We start from the raw sequence: 21696 nt of genomic DNA, 5'->3' as shown, positions 1-21696 counted from the left end.
CATGCCTTCTGCCCTCCAAGCTTCATGTGAAAGCACCACTTTTCCCTGCGAGAGAGACAGTGGTGCCTGAAGCCTTCAGAAGCCAACCTGCAGTCCCCCCAGGAATCTTGGTTTAACAGCTCATGTGTTGAGAAAAGCACAAACAGCTGTAACAGATTTCATTCCTGGCCCATAGGAAAAGAATTGAGAAAAATCCACAACACTCTGCTATAGAAATGGCTCATCCCCAGGCATGGGGAGACATTTATTCAACCAAACTGTACTAACAATTCTGTGGAAACAGAAACTGTTTCCACACATGTACCATCCCAGGGGCCTGTCAAGTGCAGGTAAGAAAGGTGGTATCAGGTATTTTACAGCCACCTCACCTATCTGCCCCCTGGACTGTTTTATTTTTTTGGTTTTTTGGGGGTTTGGTTGGTTGGTTTTAATTTTAAAAAGTTATTCTTTAGAAAATACTACAAGAGAATAAGAAGTATCCAGAGAAACAGGCATCACCTCTCATCTTTAGGTATTCCCCTACATGAAAAAATTGCTTTATCATTACAGTACTTGTTCCATTCTTCTTTCCCGTTGCAGAGAACTGAGAGTCTTAAGGGTCTGGCTTTTGTTCTTCTTCATAGGAGGAGACACCAAACATGACTGGCAGAGAACAGGAGTAATCTGTCTGTTGAAAACTTAGATAAATGTGTTGGTAAGAATGTCTTCCTGCTGCTGGTGGTGCAGGGTTCCAATGCCAACTGCTGGGGCTGGTAGAGGAGGTCTGCTCACAAGACGGAGCTGAAATTTGAGTCAGGAGGAAATAATTAATGAAGCACAAGCATAGGATCACATCTTGAGGAGCTCCGATGCCACGTTGCTATCTACTGTCAGATGCTGGGCAGTTCCAGCTGGCAGTAATGCAGGAAGTTATCCTTCCTCTCCCAAAGATCCTGGCTCCAAGAACATTATAGTGCACAATCTCAAGAATATTACAGTGCACGATCTACCAGGGCAAACAGCAGCTTTGGATTCTCCTCCTACTCACTTCAAGCATTGTGTTTCCTACCTGGGATCCTTCATCATTCTCCCTACTTAGACTAAACACCTGGTAAAAGAAAGCTCCAGTCATGTTCATCACCACTAAATGGTGCTATAAAGATCATAGGTAGCTTAAATTAGAGCACACATTTGGTTTAGGTATCAGGACCAGTTTTTTGTGCAAGCATCACGGAATTTTGCATTCAAGGAGAACTTCAAACTTCATTTTAAAAAACTAAACACCATGGGGACATCTTACCTTAACCCCCAGCTGTTTTTCAAACCGTGGAGACACAAAGGACCATGGACCCATGTTCTGTGGTTCTTCCTGACTCCAAACAAAGGCTACATGAAGGATAAGGGTACATTACAAATGCATGTATTTGTCTTTCCAACAGCTCAAGAGAAGCTTTTACTTTGGTAGCATCTCTGCCTTTTTTGTCTTGACACTATCTCTGAAATGAAGGCTTCCCAGATTGAATTCTCTTGCAGGTCACAGTTTGCTGAAATCAAACCAAAAGTATGTCCACCACTAGGATAATACTGTGGGGATATTCTGCTTTTGTATTGCAGTTTTCAAATGCTACTGAGAGGACTGGACTGCAAAAAACAATGCAAAAAATGCTGCAAATGGTTCACTCAAACTTTTAGTAGTACCTTATGGAAGCTAACAATAGCAGAGAGACAAGTTCTTTTTGGACAAGTGGTAAACATTTGTATTATCTCACTCCAGATACACTAGATGGATAGGAGGGAAGTGAAGAGGCAAAAGCCACTACAACTCTTCATCCCAACAGACAGGCGACAGATTCAGTTCAATACTTCAAAGAGTCTAGAACCAAAAAAGGTAAAAATCTGGCTGACCTTTGGCATGGCTGTATTTGCTCAACTCTTGCTGTAGAGCTTCCAGGGGGAAAGGACACAGTTCTTCAAGTCTCAGGATAGCTGTGTTGTGCTGTCTCTCTCCTAGCGTCTCTCTTTGCTTCACCAAAGCATAGTAATGCTTACCGGAACAGAGCACTACTTGGGTGACACTAAAGAAAACAGAAATGTTTCCAAGGTCAGTGTTTTACAGAAACTCTATCCAAAATGGTTTCACATATGCAGTAAAAACAACCAAAATTTAAAGACAACTTTATGAAGCTAAATTGCTACCCTAGACCACCTTTTCTCTTCTTTGCATTCCCTTCCCTCCCACTCCCCTCCAACAGCTGGGCACAGTATGCCAGGGCCTGTTTCTTCAGTAATCGTGGGAAAGTTACCTTACAATGGAATTCATCTCTCTTAGCTTTAACTGTCTAAAAATTAAACACCTTGTCAAAGCTAGTGATCTGTGCACTCTCCATAGAGAACAAACCAGACAGCAAGAGAAGTACCTCCAGAGGACAATTCCTTCCCAAGTCAAAGAGGAGCTGCCTGCTGGAGATGTGCAAAACCCTCCAGCAATCAGAGAGGTCTTGGCTGTCTACCTTTACTGGACAAAGGTGAGGAGAGAAAACTCACCCGTTCTGCCTCACCATCCCACCTAAAAAAACAAGATGCTGAGATATTTCCAGCCTTTTGTCTGTGGGTGAGGATGCAAACATCAGGGATGCTGTCAGACTCGGGTACTACTGGGGCAAGGACAAGATAAGAACCTTAGGAGCAAAAAAAGTGAAGGCCAGAATTGCCCATTATGAATAGGATTCTCTACAATAACTGAAGGGAGGGAGATGCATATATATATACACAAAATTTATTATTACCCTAATTTAACTTCATCAGCTCAGGTGTTCCAACACCAGAACAAAAATTCTGCATCTCTTCAGGTAACAGCTGCTCCCACTGACTGTTATATACAGGGTGAGGTGCAGAATAGCACCCATCAGACTGTGGTCACAGCCTCCCCCTGGGGCAAGGGCTGAAAGCCTGAACACTTTACTGTTCTGCAGATGCAGTAACTACCAACAAGTAAGCAGAAGACAAGGAGAAAAATAAGTAAAACTAAGTCACCCATCATAAAACATTTTCCCCCCAAAAGTCACCTCTTTCATGCCACCTCACACATGAGCTGTTGGGTGGAAGGGGACAGGACATCCTGTCTGAGCTTTTCCTCTAAGAAAGCAGAGTTACCTTTTAGGATCCACGGAGGAGTCACCAATGACAGGCTTGAAAGTTGTCCTTGGAGCCATTTCTTCAAAACTTGATACAGCAGCCTGCATGGGGGAGAGTTGGGAGTTACCAAATTAACTGCATTTTCCCTCAAGCCAGAGTTGAGGAGAGGAGACCAAGACAGGGTTTTAAGTACAAAAGACGCAACCTTCCCTCCCCCTCCCATTCCCACTCCCATGGATGAACGGTGGGATGGTAAGATTCCCAGGAACACCACCAGACCTAGAATCAATGCTGCTTCTAGCTCACCTCCACACAGCTTTAATTCTCAACCTCTCCTGTCCCAAACAGACAAAACTCCATCAATTTGACCCCAAAACAGAGAGAGAACACAAAGGAAGAACAAAGAGAAAGGGGAAGAGAACACAGAAAAAGAAGAAGAAGAGGGAGGGGGAAAAAAAGGAAAATAACATTTTAATCTTACAGGGAGCCTGAGTAACACTTTGGGAGAAGCAACAATGAGAGGTTTCCTGAAGTTTCGGACCATTTGCCGCCGGAGTAAATGGAAATACTGTGCTGGGGTGGTGGGATGCACAATTGACATGTTCACCTGGTCCCCATCGACCCCCTCTTCTGAGCTGTCACACATCTGTGTAAGGGGAAGACAGCAATACCTTGTCAAGAAACAAACAGCGAGCTAAACATGCAAGACAGAACGCAGGCACATTAGGCACGCTGACTAGTAGAAGAATAGAAGAGCAAATATACTGAGTCAGACATCGATTGCAAGGGATGAACAACTTCACAGAAGAAATGGCTTTAGCATTTAACTGCCAAGATTATAGCTGGACTGCCTCCTTCTAGCATACTGTAACCAGGGCATGAGTTTTTCTCACAGCAGACAGGTCGTGACTCCTTCATCAGAGTGGTAGCACCCCTCTAAACATGCTGCTAACACCTCCCCAAGCCATTACTCAGATGAAAAGGCTTTTATTTACTTACTACATCAGAAGGGCACAATAGTGGATTTTTTTAATGTGCCACAGATTTACTAACTGATATTAATAGTGCCCAGTGTCCTGTTTGTATGCTCTGTGCATAGTGCACAGATCTGTGAGTGCTTTGCACCAGAGGGCCGACACCTGTTTCTGATGCCAACTCCCAAAATGTTTTCTACAAGAAGAGTTCATCAGAGCTCTCCTATTTGCGATTCAGCAACTGTGTCTTGCTACTGGACTCATTTTGTGGTACAGTGACATTGCTGAAGAGCAGCAATGAAGAAAAAAGACATTAGGCAATACTGAAGCACATCTCACTAGGGCAAATCTCACATTACAAAATTTCATAGAATCATGGAATGTCTGGAGTTGGAATGGACCCACAAGGATCATCGAGTCCAACTCCTGTCCCTGCACAGGACAACCCCACAGTTCACACCATGTTTCTGAGGGTGTTGTCCAGTCTCTTCTTGAACACTGTCAGGCCTGGGGCCGTGACACCTCCCTGGGGAGCCTGTTCCAGTGTCCAGCACCCTCTGGCTGAAGAACCTTTTCCTAATGTCCAACCTGAACCTCCCCTGGCACATCTTCCTGCCATTCCCTCTAGTTCTGTCATTGGTCACCAGAGAGATGATGTTACCACACACCCATTTGGGCAGGTGACAGAGATGCAACAGGAACAAGCAGCATTTATTACAAGGCTCAACCAGAGTCTTGCACCACAGCTGTTGCAGCAGCATTTAAACCAAAGCTGTTTCCCCATGACTTCCAGACCTACGCCTTCTCATCACAGTCCCCTTTCTTCCTCCACTTTCATCCCAGTCCCTGTTCCTGTCTCACTGCGATGGTACCATACTGGTAAGTCTCCAGTTCCTGATGTCACTGGCCTGTACACTGGGATCTGGAATTTTGTGACAGGACTCCCAGAGCACTGGTTGCTGGTGCTGTGCTGGGGAATACGTGAATCTGAGAGGTTCAGCACAGTACCTGTAAGAATCGTTCCATCCGGCAGGATGAGTGCTCAGGGCCTGCACCATCATAACCGTGGGGAAGAAGAATGACTATCCCACTCTGCAGAAGCCATTTGGCCTCACCTAAAACACACACAATGAGGAGGAAAGAAAGAAACAATAATTTCTACAGAACATATAGCCCAAAACACATATTATTTTGCATAAACTACTCAGGAGAAAATAATAGTTAATTTCCACACGATTAAACACAAGCCTAAAACATGCTGCTGGCATTTTACCATGAGATTGGCAACTGCGAAAGAGTCCGCAGAAGATGGTATGAAGTTGCTGAAATTATCGTGTAACTTTGGGCTTCCACAAGACTTAAACCTCCATGTGGAATGTGTGACATGGTGAAGACTTTAAATCTTAGTCTAAACAACCACCGCAGTATGCAAGGATCCTCATAATGGAATTGTTCTCCTGACTAACGTAGGCCCTCAAAGGTAATTATTTTCAGTGAGAAAACGCCTAACCATAATTCATTACATATTTTCTGCACATCCTTGTCATCTGGTCATCTGCAGGCATGATCCCGGCAGCATCCTGTGAGCCAGCCCCAGCTAACGCTGCAGTGCGAGCCACAGGCGATTTCCCTGTGCTCTGCCAAACCTCCTGTGCTATTTAGGGGATTACAGTTAAACCCAGAAGATAATTCATCCCAGCCTCACACAGTATCACTGTATCACAGTATATTTGGGATTGGAAGGGACCTCAAAAGATCATCTAGTCCAATCCGCCTGCTGGAGCAGGAACGCCTAAGTGAGATCGCACAGGAACATGTCCAGGCGGGTTTTGAATGTCTGCAGAGGAGACTCCACAACCCCTGTTCCAGTGTCTGTCACCCTCACTGAGAAGAAGTTTTTTCTCAAATTTAAGTGGAACCTCTTGTGTTCCAGCTTGATCCCATTACCCCTTGTCCTATCATTGTTTGCCACCGAGAAGAGCCTGGCTACATCCTCATGGCACTCACCCTTTATATATTTATAAACATTAATAAGGTCCCCCCTTAGTCTCCTCTTCTCCAAACGAAAGAGACCCAGCTCCCTCAGCCTTTCCTCACACGGGAGATGCTCCACTCCCTTCAGCATCTTCGTTGCCCTACACTGGACTCTCTCCAGCAGTTCCCTGTCCTTCTTGAATTGAGGTGCCCAGAACTGGACACACTATTCCAGATGTGGTCTCACCAGGGCAGATGGAATAAGAGGGACTCTGAATTTCCATCTGTGATTATAGAGGAAGTGCAGAGGCCTAGCTGAGGCTAGATGCCAAAATTCTGGATGCTTCCATACAAGGAATTCCACTCTAGAAATCCATATTAGCATTTTCTCAGCATGTTCCAGCTCAGAGAGGTCTTTTTGCAGTATTTGAGCACTCTGAAAACATGCTAGAGTCAAAATGAGAGGTTGTTTGTAAGGCGCTATTGTGGGGATTTAAATAATCATTATTTTCCTTCTGTATTGCTTCAGGAATGTTTCTGATGCCTCAAGCAGGAAAGGTACAGCCTAAAAAGGTATCAAATATACATAAACAGAGTAAAATAAATTTATTGTGACAGGTGAGGGAAAAAGGTCCATTAATATCATCAACTGTCCTTTGGAATTACTGTCTTCTGCCAAGGATTTTAGATGGATTCTCGTCAGAGAAAAGCTGCTTAGAAGTCAGGACCACACAGGCAAGCTTACAAAACTTCTTGAGAAAACAGAATTCTTATTGCAACATGTTGCCCTTTTACCTTAAAGAAGAAGAATTTTCTAAAAATGCACTTACTACAAATTATTAACTTTTAAATATGTTAGCTCCTTATACACTCACCTCCAGAGATGAAAGTGTCAAATATTATCTGGGCTCCATTAAAGAAGTCTCCAAATTGAGCTTCCCAAATTGGCAGTAACTTAGGGCTCTCAATACTCATTCCATATTCAAAACCAAGCACAGCTTCTTCAGACAAGGGGCTGTTACTCACCTAACAAAAGGAAATTATTGGGAGGAGTCAGTGAGGAGGAAGACAACCCAGAGTTAAGAACCCTTGGAATCAGTTACACTGAGGACATGCACTCCTAAACACAATTGACGGTCACCTCTTTTTTCTTTTGAATGAAGACACGGAGGTGGAAAGAGTAATAGCTGATCTCGCAAGGAAAAGCAAAACCCCTTGTTAAATTTGTAAAGGGGTAACTACAAAAATGGCTATGCCCTGACAGTTTTATGTCTCTTTATCTGGGGTTTGCCAGAATATACAGGCTACCTACATATGTCTCGGCAGCTTTAAAATATGCATTGTTTCAGCTCAACTTGAAGAAGGTTGTCTCATGGACTACAGAACCTACCTCTAGGAAACCTTTCTGGTCTGGAGACATATGATTCAGAGGAATGTACGTATCATCCGTCTCTTGGCAAACCAACATCGCGTGTCGCTGGCTAAAGGTTCCTCTGCCAACATCCTGTCCACTTAGTCTGATATTAAACCCTTGCCAAGCAATAAACAAAACACTGGATTAGCAAGTAATGTAAGAAGAAAACCTGCAGAACAGCAACTCCTCACTTCTAAAATATTACTTCTCTTAAGTCGTTCCCCTCATCAGCAACATCAAATCCAAGATGGAATATTTAACCAGCAACAGCTCCAACTCACAAGCACATCTGAGAGATGCTCAGACGTTTCTCTTTTCTCCTCTCTGCAGCCAAGAATTATTTTGTGGTAAGTGGTTCAATTTACTGAAGCAAACTGCGAAACGTGCATCCTGTATCATATATAAATGAAGGTATGAAATCAGGCTAAAGGGGACGGAAAAGAAATCGTAGCATGAAGCACACTCGAGGTAAGTTTATGGGAGGCCTCACTGATGTCAGCTGCATTGCTCATGTGCTTAGCACGAAGCACCAACATATTTTGGGGGTTGAAAGGGAGCATCAATTCTTTAAAGACATGTAGTACCCAATCTACATTTGTCACTAATATTTATTAGCAACATAGCAGACTCAGATTTACTTTCTCTTAGTATCGTGCAAATGCAAATTGTCAAATTTATACATCGTATCAATCTTTGGACTTGAAAACACCCAAAAAGTCTAATGTTATACTTTATTGCCATCAAAGCAAAAATATTTTATTGTCTGCTGTCTGATTGCCTCTTACCTTGGCTCAGCAGGGAACCAAATGCTAAAGCTTCAGCTGTTGCCCAGTCCAGCTTTTTTCCTTCCTCCATTTTTTGAACTCTTGACTAAACAAGTAAACAAGAAAAAGTTACTACTATGCCTTTTCTCTTCTATATCTCTTTTCATTATTAGAAGCTAGGAAAACAGAACCGCTACAGAGAGAAATGCTATATTCCTGCAGCAGACGTAGGCTGGTTTGGAATCCATGCTCTCATATTCCAGCACATCCCAAAGAAGGTTGCCCTGAGGACCACAGAACCACGGATGACACACACGTTCACTTGCCACAAACCGTGGATTGACAAATTAGATCTTAGTCTAAAAATATTAAAAATCTTAAAACAGCACAGAGCGTGCTCTTGGGAGACTTTTGGTTTGTCTGGTTAGCAATGAGGAAAGATACCACGTGTAAGAGTTTCAGTTTCCAGAATTCTCCCATTTTGGCCTGCAGAACTGCAGATAAATGCTCATACACAGCTGTGGTGTTCTTGCCTTGAACTGGGAAGGCAAGAACATTGGGCTTCTGAAATACCCAACTCAGGGTCTCTCTATAGCTGCCAACTAGACACCTGGGCATCGGCATCATTCATCACAGGGAAATGTTCACAAACCCAAACCAATCCAGTCATTGCACACAAACTTACAAGCTATTGAAAACTGACTGTCAAACTCAGCCACATGTGTATGCTTATGTTTACATATATAAAAATAAACACTAACTACTGGCTTTAGAAACTGTGTACACTATTACCAAGTTCCTGATTCATTCTCTCACAAAGTATTCATTATAATTATGGAGTATATAAATGACAGTAATTTATCGTAATAGTTTCTATTATTTGTAAGAATAATAAACTGTATTTTCTATGAGCTTTATTCTTCATTGCAACAATATATTGTTGAAATAACAAAATTAAGTTACGGTCAGATTTGTGGGAGAGGACGTATCTTTCTCCAAAACTGGAGGAAAGATAGCATAATCTCAGCCTCAAAAAAGATCACGAGCTGTTTTTCCTAGAGAACATTATGCTATTCTCTAACTGGCAGCCTCGCTGTGTTTACAGTTTTTCCTGTAACAAGTCACATCTTTGAGCAACGGAACCAGAAGCATCATTATGCTCTACTGACCTGTGCATAGGTCTTCAGAAGATGGCTGTGCACCTGAAGTTCTTCGGGCACCTCTACGGACTTGACTCCAATGAACTGCAGCAGCGGCACGGGCATACCTGTGTCCCAAGTGGTGATTTTTGCAGAAGGCTCGACCAAGCCTTTCCAGTGAGCCTGCAGGTTGGTCGGAGGTGGACTATACAGAGTCATGTTGGCAAGATGATCATTCAGTTTAGAATAGTACGTCGTCTTTATGTCGGATACTTCAGCCTCAGTCATGAGCCCAGAAGCTATGAGGTGTTCCGCGTATGTGTCTGGGATACTCTTACGGGATCTGTCAGGGAGGGAATCAAACCCCATAGACATTAAACCTGAAAACAGCGTCAGTGCAGACCAAGGAAATACCACCTTATTACTGTCAGGTACCATGCAAAACTAAAATAAATTATGTCCTGGCGCATTATACTTTTTTGCATCAAGTTTGCTTTCTTGGCATTTCCAGAAATATTATAATTTTCTTGGAGATGTGATTTACTGTCCGTTACTAAAGCTTTTTAAAAATTGAAAAAAAGAAAAGAAGTGCCTGTAGTTGGCAATTACAAGTAAAAGCAAGTCAAAAAAACCTACCACTAAAGACTGACTCTGTGCTGTTGTGCATATTTTCTTCAGACAAATTGACAGTAGGATTTCAGTATTAGCTGGGAGTCATAGAATCATTTTGCTTGGAAGAGACCCTCAAGATCATCCAGTCCAACCATAACCTAACACTGGCACTAAACCATGTCCCTAAGAACCTCGTCTGAAAGCCTTTTAAATACCTCCAGGGATGGTGATTCCACCAGTTCCCTGGGCAGCCTGTTCCAATGCCTGACAACCCTTTCTGGGTAGAAATTTTCCCCAATATCCAATTTAAACCTCCCCTGGTGCAACTTGAGGCCATTTCCTCTCGTCCTGTTACTTGGGAGAAGAGACCAATACCTTCCATGCTACAACCTCCTTTCAGGTAGTTGCAGAGAGCAAGAAGGTCTCCCCTCAGCCTCCTGTTCTCCAGGCTGAGCCCCTCCGGTCCCCCAGCCGCTCCTCATAAGAGGAGCCAACCATTCCATCAAGCTAACTGTTCCATAAATCCTTCACCTAAAATACCAGAATTCATTGGCCAAAACATTTTATGTGCATTTTTCTTTGGGGATAAAGATGGAACCTGAATACATTTAAGTGCTCATGAAGATGAGTCTCCATTGGAATGAGCAGTACCAGGCAAAGACAAGACAGACATCACACAGTCTTCCTGCTCACCCTCCCACACTATCTACTCTTCCCTCTAGCACACAAAAGACAACTTTGTCTTCTGATTACTAGCACGATAATGAATTTGAAATCCAAGGGATACGTGCAAGATTGTTCCCCCACGAGGCATCAAGCTTCATATTCAAGAACCAATACCAATGGTTACCTTCATTAACACATCATTAGCAGACACACCTTAGTCACTGACTCCTGACAGTGTAGTTACACTTACAAAGACTTGTCGGTACAGCAAAGGATCTTCAATATACAGAGACTTCTATTACAGTCGCAGGCAATACTGAATTGGTACCTTTTGGGTTCTGCCATCAGGTGGTGTTTCCCTTACCTGATGATTTTGTACATGCTGGGGTTGGTGAAGAACGGCTCATCAAGCTCGTTGTGGCCCCACTGTCTGTAGCACAGCAAGTCCACTATTACATCCTTGCGGAACTGGCGCTGGTACTCGACAGCCAGCCGTGTGGCACGGACAACTTCTTCAGGGTCATCCCCATTCACATGGATAACTGCGCATCCAACAATTTTACCTGCCCAGAGATTCAAAACATAACAACAGTAATCACATCAACGTCTTCAAAGGAAAACAAACACCCACCTACTCTGCTGAAAACTACCAACAACTCACGTGAAGTGTATTTAACAAAAACAAATCTACAACAGATGCTCTCTGTGATGAGAGCTGGGGTAAGGAGTAGGAGTCTCCCTCAAGAGAAAGGGCAATTAACCCAACCCATTGTATTTGTCACAGTTTGAACAGAACTTCTCTACCAGCAGTAAACTCCCAGAGGACTTTCTATACACAGTTCCCACATCTTCTTAATCTGGATGGAAGTTCGCGTGGAACGGGAAGGAATGACTTGATTGCTTCTCTTTCAAACAAAAACTGAGTTTTGTTTCTTTCTTATCCTAAACTGTCACTTCTATGAATTCACACATGCCAGAAACAATCTTCTCCCTTGTTAGGAGTTATTCTGTCCATTGCTCCTCCAGGCAGAAAGGTCTCTCCATTAAAGACAACGCTGCACAATTCAAACATCTTAACACCCTCTCCTGTATGACAATTTGGCTGCAAATCTTCCCAGGAACAGAGTGATCCTCTTGTACTTTATCTTTCCAGATTCTGGGAGATTAAGATGCTTCAAGCCTTTCTTGACTCACATCAAGTTTCCCTCCCTAGCCAAATCCTGAAGCTCAAATGGGTAACGCTGCCCCGCACTGATCAGGTAAGAAGAAAGGAAAACTAAGGATGGAAAAAAAACCCACCAAACAAATACACATCCCCCTTCCTCCCCAAAAAACTCCACCACCACAACAAAAAACAAACCCGCAACACTAAACCAGCCCAGGTAAAAAGCAGCAACATACACTATCTGCCTTATCAGAATTAATGAACCTACCAATTCCATTTGAAGAAAACGTAAGACAAACACAAACACTTGATGTTGAGTCTTAAAAACATATATTAGTGTATTTTTAATTCTAGGAGACATACACAAGGGAACTAACTACTATGCCTCTGATATTGCTGATTACTATACATCTGCTTATCACTAAGAAAGACCAGTCCAAATCAAAAAAACTTCTAGTTTAAGCTTAGAAATAGCATGAACCTCATCTTTTAATTAAAAGCTCCACAAGTTCACCTGACAACAAACAAACCAGAAAAACAAAGGAGTATTTGACTTACAAATCTTGCTCCAAAACCACACTGGAATAATTTTGGTTAAATCTAACAAGATCTTTTTAAAATATGTCTATTATACACTCCAACACAATATATTTTTAAAAGCTGTCAATGATACGGCAGAAATTAAATGAGTTATAAAGACTCCACAGAAATTTTGCAAATATTTTATCCTGTAAAAATGTGACAAGATTTTCCCTTGATATCTGGTCTTTGCCATAAAGCAGACGGGGGAGGGCATATTTCCAGCATCTGAATTTTTGCTAGTAGGAGGTAATAATCAACAATAATTTTAATTTCTACGCTATCATGAGAATGGAGATATATTAATCTAACTCCCTAGAGCTGATAGGCACTTGCTATAAAAAGGCCACAGAATAGTATATTCACACTGGAGTTAAAAATCATTTCTGACACAACAGCCAAGCTTCCTTGTGATTAACTATACATACCAACATCACTGCAGTACAGAGATGATCTTCCTCGCTCTGGAGGAGTGGTATAGCCCAGCTGGTTATTAACAATCAAATGGATGCTCCCACCAACTCTGAAATGCGGTAGATTAGAGAGGGTCAATGTTTCAGCAACAATCCCTTGCCCAGAGAAAGCAGCATCACCATGAACCTACGTTAGGGAAGAAGATGGAAAAGTCTCATTAGAAAATACTGGAGGAACAGCAAAATCAAAACTATAATTAATTAAGCCAGACTTTTTTAATTGAGGAGGTGGAACAGATATAGTTTTGGCCAGCTTCACTGATTATTTAGGACTGCCTTCACAGCTATAAAAGACAGTTCAGGGAGTAAAAACTGATTCCAGCAGACTTTCTTCAACAGCACCATGATAAAATGAAAAAATTCTAAACCCCCTTGTATGCTTTGCAACCTTGTTGATAACTCGTCTCCAAACCCATTTAAAAGAAAGCTATCAGTGGTGGTTTAAATTCAAAAGTGGTCTGTGAGGACAGGCACACATGGCTCTCAATGCAGAGTAATATTAAAATAAAGGAAAATATCAGAACCAGTTCTTAAAAAAATCTTAGAAGTGAACTTGTTTAAATGCCAGTATCATCAAACATGTCACCTGGAAATCTTCCTTTCTCTCATCTTTCTCCATAAAGAGGATCCCAGTTCTTGATATTCTAAGTTTATTCGGGGTTTTTTTTGATATTTCTATACCACTTCATACGCAAGTCAAAGAAGTCTTACAAAGATCAGTTACAAATTGTGAGCAAAATACCTGCAGGCAAATAACTCTGTCTCCAGGTTGTGCGGAGCTCTCTGGGGAGTAATCTCCGTCGAGCAGAGTCTGTTGCCTTCCTCGTGTCTTGCCCACGGCCACTGGATTGATTGCTTCTAAGTGTGAGGGGTTAGGTAGCAAGCTGACATGCACAGGCCTGTGTGAACCGAAGTCGAGATCCACAGACGATGTCAGGTGGGAGAGAACATCCCCAATGGCTGCTGAATTCTCCGGAAACTCACTCAAACCACGCATCTTACGGAACATGAGCTGCATGGAAACAAATTTGGTTAAATCCTCTTTCACAGAATCATAGAATCACTTCAGTTGGAACTGACCCTAAAGATCATTGAGTCCAAACATAACCTAACCTAGCTCTAGCAGTAAACCATGTCCCTAAGAACCTCATCTAAACACCCTCCAGGGATGGTGACTCCACCAGTTCCCTAAGCACCCTGTTCCAATGCCTGACAACCCTTTCCGTGAAGAAATTTTTCCTGATATCCAATCTAAACCTCCCCTGGCGCAACTTGAGGCCATTTCCTCTTGTCCTATCACTTGTTACTTGGGAGAAGAGACCAACACCTTTACAATTCATTAACACACTGAAATAGAAACATTTACAGAACTGTATGCTCTCCTATTCCTGAAATTGCAAGGATGCTATGGATAACAGATAAAGATAACTTCTTCAGAGTTCTTGTTAACAATCTCCCACGAAGATCTGGCTGAGGTGCTGACAGAAGGGAATACGCTCACACACATGTAATGTTTTATTGCTTCAGCACTCACAACACAACAAACTTCTAGGGTTTTATTTCATTGCAAATAAATTAGGCACAGAGCAACCGTCAATAAGATTGTATGTCTCTTACCTCAAGTGGAAGCTGAAGTAAACCTGTAAGAAGATTAAGTCTTCCACGATGAGGCATTCCAAGGATGATATCCGTCACACCGCTGTACGCACACATCTTGAACAATTCGTGGAAGAAACCCATCATGCTCTCCGCTCCTTCACCACCATACCGCTTCACTGTGGCAAACTTCGTGGCTAAGAAGTGATCGAACTCCTATTAAAAACAGGAGACCTTCGCTATGAGGCTATTTCAAGCAGCAGTCTTCTGTTTATTAAATTGAAATGTGATTTATTTTTGTACCTTTAAGGCATACAAATTTAAGCATACCACTTGAAAGTCTCAGCTCATTCTTCACTCACACAATTTAAGACCAGAAGGTATGAGGACTACAAGAAATCTCCTCTTATGCAGAAAAACATTGGGCTGAGGACCAAATTATCTCTATCTAACATGGAAGGAGATGCATGAAGAAACATAATACCGGAGCAATTTACAAATTCCTTGATAATTTACCTATTTGAGGTGGCAATTAAGGAATGCTGTTCTTTTATGTTATGAACCTTAACCATCCTGAGATGCAAAGTGCTAGACAAACACAGCGTTTCATTTTCATTACCATTAGACATAGTCCTTAGTACATAGGTCGAAGAATGCCTGAGAAAAGGAAAATAAAGGAATCTATATTTACTTCATTTTCCTCTCACTCCTCATACATCATTCATCTGCTCCTAGACAGCTCTCATAAGTGACAAAGTTTTGGAAGCACTGCAAGTGTCTGTCATGTTTTGCAATTTAAGACTGAAAATAAATGAAATCTGTGACTGGGAAGGGAAGAACTGAGCCATAGCCAAAGACGTGAGCCAACTGCTGAACACCTTCTAGCTAAGCAACATTTAGTTCTAAGGAATAATGCACACAAAACTTATCACACATAGAAGCAGATTTTCCTCTCCAAAAGGTTAAATTCTGCACTCTTAAGTACAGTTCTGGTCATACAGAAAGCAAAATGAAATACATCAGGGTCCTGATTTCAACCTCCTGTATCACTGACACATTCCTCTAACTGCCAAAGAGGCAAGAAAAACACAAAATATGCCATATACTTCTGTATAGTCACTGGTAAATATTACATTTAACACTCCTTCCACTTGGAAAACTGGAAACAGGGACACCTTCACAGACCCTGCTCTTCTACCTTTCCATCCTTCTAGATAACACAGGGAGAAAAGGGGAGAAAAAGAATTTTTTTCACAGTACAGAAGTATTGGAATAAATTTTCTCTGCACATTTTGCAAGTACATGAATCTTTCACTTCCATAAACAATTCATTGAACAAAGGTTCCTTTGCTGAAAAGCAGCAAATTTACCATTGCTATATATCTAACACCTGAGTCCAACTCTGGTTTGTTCTCCCAAAACCTTGAGACATCATACTTTAAAGGCAGTAAAACGGATCAGCATGAGGGTGAAAGGAAAACATAGAACAGCTACAGGAGAGCATAAAATTTCATAGAGCTCTGCCCAACTTTGCATTCCCATCTGTAACATTTAATATAAACTGTCCGATCATTAGCCTAAGAGAATCGTACTTTTCAAGACTGAGTACTCACAGGTTTTTAGGGTCATTATTTGTGTTTCCAGGTGACAAAGATTACATGTTACAAGAATATATATTACACACAATCTATGTTCTAATTAGTTCTAAAAGCATTTTGAGTTTGGACCTGGTTGGAAATATTTTCCTATACATAATTTCCAAAGTAATCAATACAAATCAAATGGTAGTGCTATTTGTTTTAATAATGGATGCTAAGTAAATTCAGCAACAACCTCCAATGAGATTCCTGCATTGTGTACTGCACTTTTTCAGGCAAAATCTTGTATTTCTTCACAGCCTTCAAGGATAGCGATTGTTCTTATTCTGCATGAATAATGTCTGGAGCACTAAGTGGTTTGTGACAGACTCCACAACTCTATTACAATCCTATAGTAGTGAACAAGGTACCTGGGACTCCAACATCAGTTTGCACAAGTGCTTTTTTTCTTCAGGTGTAAATGTTTCTTGTTTTAGCTCTTCAAACCTTTTAGCAAACCATTCTCTCTCCTCCAAAGTTGAAAGCTGGCTTGTTTCTATGGAAATATGCCCGCAGTATATATGGTCAAGGTAAGCCAACACATCCTCTAAGGAAGCCTCTTCTTTTCCCATGTTTAGAAGCCCTGGTGGGAAATAAATGTTATTAGCCACTGTGGAAGAGGAAGGGGAAGCACTAAGACTTAAACCATTGTTTTGCAATCACATTAATGTTTTGAGCATAGAAATTAATGTCTCGTCTTCCTTTCCTCCATTTAAAGAGAAAACTCAAGAACATCTTTTATAAGCACACTTCACTGTTATTAATATGAGGGTCTCATGCTTATCTGTAAGTTGCTCAGAACACCTTTCTGAAAGAATTTACCACGAATGACATAAAATCACTGTTTTTACGACTCAGTATGGCACTCAGTATCTTGTGGCTCAGAGACATAAGCTCCAATTCCAGTTGCGTTACAAGTAAATAAGGACCTGTTTGGCAGATGGAGAAAACAAAGCATAGAGAAAGACCCTCCTTCGTTCAAGGCCACAGCTCCAGTCTAAGAGATCCAAGAAAACACAAGTCCTGACTTCTGCCCCTGTGCTCTGGCAGCTTCACTACAGTGTTAAGTATTATGCTAACTCATAGAACATTACAGCAATACAAGAAATTAATAAATAACCTCAGAAGTTATAAGACCAAGTTAAAACGTTCGTGGTTTCCAAAGGTGCTAGAAGGTAGGCACTCATTTTACGATGACTTCTGCAACAAATATGTAAGTAGGCTGAAGTTAACCACCATTTTTCCACCAACAGTTCATTACTGATTGAACCACCACTCAATATTTGTCTCTTCCGCAGAGGACACAGCATCTAAATAAATCACTCAGGAAGAAAATTTGCTGTGATAAGGCTGAAGACTTACCCGTAGTAATGAGAGGCCCTTGAAGAACTTCTGACAACTCTTGGATTTCAGGTACCATGTTCATGACAGCTTGGCCAGCAAACAGTGGGTTTATTTTGGCTGCTTTGTGGCCATGTTCAGCATATGCAGTTATTAAACGAGCAAGAGCATGGTCAACTAAAACCAAAAAAGAAAGTAGAACGGTATTGCACACATGTTCACGTTTAATCCATTTAAAGCATCAACATAAGAGTATTCTGTCCATAATCATCGAGGTTCTGGCTGGAATTATAATTTTTCTAAGCATGTTACTTGCACCATATCATTCCACAACAGCTCACATCCATCAAAGTGCTAAATCTGCTCACCCAACAGATTTTCAAGCAAGTACACTCAAGATTTACCCCCAAGTTCCCTTCATAGGCTCCTGTAAACATATGCGAAGCTACTTCATTTTGCTTTGAATCTCTTTACAACGGGTATGGACAACTTAAGAATGGCACAGTACCAGTGTGCAAACTCTGATTTCCTCAGCCAACTCAAATCGTACCACTTGTTCCTCCCTGTTCCTTGCTGGAATTACAAGAAGATAGGGGTTTAAAGATAATTCGGGACCTACGACTTCAAAAAATGTCTGTGTCTGCAGGACCCATTAGCCAACAGCATTTGTACGTGCTGAGCCAGATGTAGTAAAAATTCAAATAGGTGAATGTGTTTTTCAATAGACACCAGCAACACACTGTTGCAGGCACCGAGGTCACAAAATTATCAACATAAGCAAAACCTGACTGGCTGAAAGGTCATGCACACAACATTACTGTCGTTGAGCACACGCCACAGACTAGATCAATAAATTGCAAACCATATATTACAAGCAGAATCTGCTACATATTAATGATAGGAACCAGTTTACAATGCATTCATCATGTGTCGTGGGGTTTTTTGGCCTGATAAAGGCACAGTGCTGGCAGTATTCAGGTCTGAGGACTTTTCATTTTCCAAAACACTGCAATTTCTGAGGCCATTTCACAGCTATTTCTCCGCCATTCTTATTTCCACTGCTGACACTCTGCTCCTGCTACCCAGTTTCCCCCAAAATAAGACCTACTCCGAAAATAAGCCCTAGCATGACTTTTCAAGATTTTTGAGGATGCGCCAAATATAAACCCTACTCCAAAAATCAGCCCTGGTTACAGTTCACTAACAAGTCAATTAAAGTAGTGTCCAGGCAGCTAAATATGTTTTTAAAAGGCATCTTTTGGGGCAAAAATTAAAATGAGACCCTGTCTTACTTTTGGGGAAACAGGGTATTACATTTATGCGGTCAGCCCATTCAAACAGGTCATTTCCTCGAATGAGTTCTACAACAGAAGAACACAACATAATTTATCCAAAAACACTCTCGGCAAGAGAGCCATTAAAAAGCGATTTTTAAGAAGAATGTAGAAATATATTAACGCTTTCCTTCCTTTAAAAGGAGACTATTTAGTGATGGGACTTGGTGTCCAGGAGCTGACAAACCAGTTTCACTTCTGCACAACGGGCTTAATTCCCACCAGAGCCTCCTGAGGTGTAAATGCCAGGATGATGCTCCTACCCCAGTTTTCTGATTGAAATTGTTTGGCTTTACTATCGAACTGAGCTAAAAGTATTACTTATTGCCACAGGAGAGAGTTGTCTGTACTTAGCTAGTTCAAGCACTATATGAAAAATACATAGGCGCATGGCACAGGTACTTTTGTGAGTGGTAAAACTCCAGAATCCCAGAATGTCAGGGATTGGAAGGGACCTCAAAAGCTCATCCAGTCCAATCCCCCTGCCGGAGCAGTAACACCCAGATGAGGTTACACAGGAAGGTGTCCAGGTGGGTTTGAATGTCTGTAGAGTAAGAGACTCCACAACCCCCTGGGCAGCCTGTTCCAGGCTCTGCCATCCTCACTGAGAAGTTTCTTCTCAAATTTAAATGGAACCTCTTGTATTCCAGTTTGTACCCATTACCCCTTTCCTGACATTGGTTGTCACCAAGAAGAGCCTGGCTCCATCCTCGCGACCTTAATCCTTTATATATTTATAAACATTAATGAAGTGGCCTCTTAGTCTCCTCTTCTCCAAGCTAAACAGACCCAGCTCCCTCAGCCTTTCTTCATAAGGGAGATGCTCCACTACATCATCTTCCTTGCCCTGCGCTGGACTCTCTCCAGCGGTTCCCTGTCCTGCTGGAACTGAGGGGCCAGAACTGGACACAATATTCCAGGTGTGGTCTCACCAGGGCAGAGCAGAGGGGCAGGAGAACCTCTCTGACCTACTGACCACCCCTCTCCTACCTAACAAGAAGCACAGGAGCACAACGCTGAGGGAATTTCAGCATTCAACGTACTCACAGCCTCTTTATCCCGCGGAGCTGGGCAAGGTACCCGCAGCCTTACGGGAACCGAAGCCAACGGCCCCGGCTGGGCAGAGCGGGGAAATCCCGCCCGGAGCCCCGGGGGGATGCGGCGGCTCCGCATCGACGCCCTCGGACTTTGGGCCCCTCAGAGCTCACGTAGCCGCCGGCTCCCTGAGGGAACGCGGGGCTGCCGAGCACAGCCCGAGCCGCGGACCCGGGCTCCCCCCACCCCGCGGCGGGACGAGCAGCCCCGCGCTCCGCGGAACCCCCGGCGGCCTCCCCTCAGCCCCGCTGGGAACGGGACGGGGGTGTCCGACCTGCTTTGCCGCTCGCCCCGGCGCCGCGCGGCTCCGCCGGTGTCCCGCTCGCCGCTTTCCGCGGTTTGTAGCCGTAGACGCCCCGCTCGGTGCGGTACCAGCGCCTCAGGCCGCCCCGCCACAGAGCGCAGCGCACGGCGCTCGCCGCCGCCATGGCCGCCCCGGCCGCCCCGCTACCGACCGCCAACCGCCGGCCCCGCCAGCCGCGCGGGGTGGGACCCGCCGCTCCCCGCCCCGAGCCCTGAGGCGGCCTGGGTTGGCTGGTCCCTCAGGGGCTCGGCCGTGTGTGTAGCCCTTAAATCTGAGTGCCCAGGGCGCTTCTCTGAGCCTTTCAGCGACTTCAGAAGTATACCGTGCTATCCTGGTGTTTCCTATTAAAATGCTGCCTAAATTTCCTGTTAAACAATCCTGAAACGTTCCAAAACTTAATCTTGTGTATATTGTGTGCTGGATTGTGGTTAGACTGCGAAAAGACACAGTAACCTCGCTTCTGGAAATCCTGCCAAAAAGAGACATGAGTGAGGGAGAAACAAAGCTTTAACAAAACCTGAAAGCTTCATCTAAAGTTTTCAGGTGCCTGTGAAAACATTTCCAAACACATGAAGGTCAAGAAACTCCAGCACCTCAAGGGCATGGCTGCACCGTGCTTGACCAAATTGATAAACTTCTGCTATGAAGTGACTGGCCCGGAAGATGAGGGGGAGCGGTGGATATTATAGGACAAGGGGTAATGGGATCAAGCTGGAACACAAGAGGTTCCACTTAAATTTGAGAAAAAACTTATTCTCAGTAAGGGTGACAGACACTGGAACAGGCTGCCCAGGGAGGTTGTGGAGTCTCCTGCTCTGGAGACATTAAAAACCTGCCTGGACATGTTCCTGTGCGACCTCACCTAGGCGTTCCTGCTCCAGCAGGGGGATTGGACTGGATGATCTTTTGAGGTCCCTTCCAATCACAAACATACTGTGATACTGTGATATTGTCTGCCTGTGTCCCATAAGATGCTCATGGACAAGCTCTTGATGGGTGGGCTGGATGAGCAGTGAGGTGGGTTGAAGACTGGCTGAACGGCTGGATCCAGGGGGTGGTGATCACAGAATCATTTTGGTTGGAAGACACCATTAAGGTCATCAAGTCCAACCATAACCTAACCCTAGCACTGAACCGTGTCCCCAAGAACCTCATCTACACATCTCTTAAACACCTTGAGGGATGGTGACTCTACCAATTCCCTGGGCAGCCTGTTCCAATGCCTGACAACCCTTTCTGTGAATAAATGTTTCCTAATATCCAATCTAAACCTCCCCTGGTGCAACTTGAGGCCATTTCCTCTCATCCTATCACTTGCTCCTTGGGAGAACAGACCAACACCCTCCATGCTCCAAGCTCCTTTCAGGCAGTTCAGAGATCAGAAGGTCTCCCCTCAGCTCCTGTTCTCCAGCTGAACCCCCCAGGTCCCTCAGCCGCTCCCATCACACTTGTGCTCCAGCCCCTTCCCCAGCTCCGTTCCCTTCTCTCAACTCACTCCAGCACCTCAAGGGCTTT

At 43.3% G+C, this 21696-nt stretch overlaps 1 protein-coding gene across 1 annotated transcript; it reads right to left on the bottom strand.

The window, feature by feature from the left end:
* Window positions 1–678: 678 nt before the first annotated feature.
* Window positions 679–20305, bottom strand: DHTKD1 (dehydrogenase E1 and transketolase domain containing 1; the record flags this gene model as incomplete). Its single annotated transcript, XM_080344788.1, has 17 exons — window positions 679–780; window positions 1280–1365; window positions 1885–2054; window positions 3133–3215; window positions 3596–3760; window positions 5097–5203; window positions 6938–7088; window positions 7453–7592; window positions 8262–8346; window positions 9410–9722; window positions 11022–11220; window positions 12830–13001; window positions 13617–13886; window positions 14492–14686; window positions 16479–16690; window positions 17470–17625; window positions 20152–20305. The coding sequence occupies 17 exons, from the start codon at window positions 20303–20305 to the stop codon at window positions 679–681; spliced, it is 2760 nt and encodes a 919-aa protein (XP_080200914.1).
* Between the last annotated feature and the right edge of the window lie 1391 nt (window positions 20306–21696).

Source organism: Nesoenas mayeri (genome assembly GCF_963082525.1).
Source record: "Nesoenas mayeri genome assembly, chromosome: 1".
Taxonomy (NCBI): Eukaryota; Metazoa; Chordata; class Aves; order Columbiformes; family Columbidae; genus Nesoenas; species Nesoenas mayeri.
The sequence above is the reverse complement of the archived record's forward strand: the minus strand, read 5'-3'. Positions and strand labels throughout refer to the sequence as shown.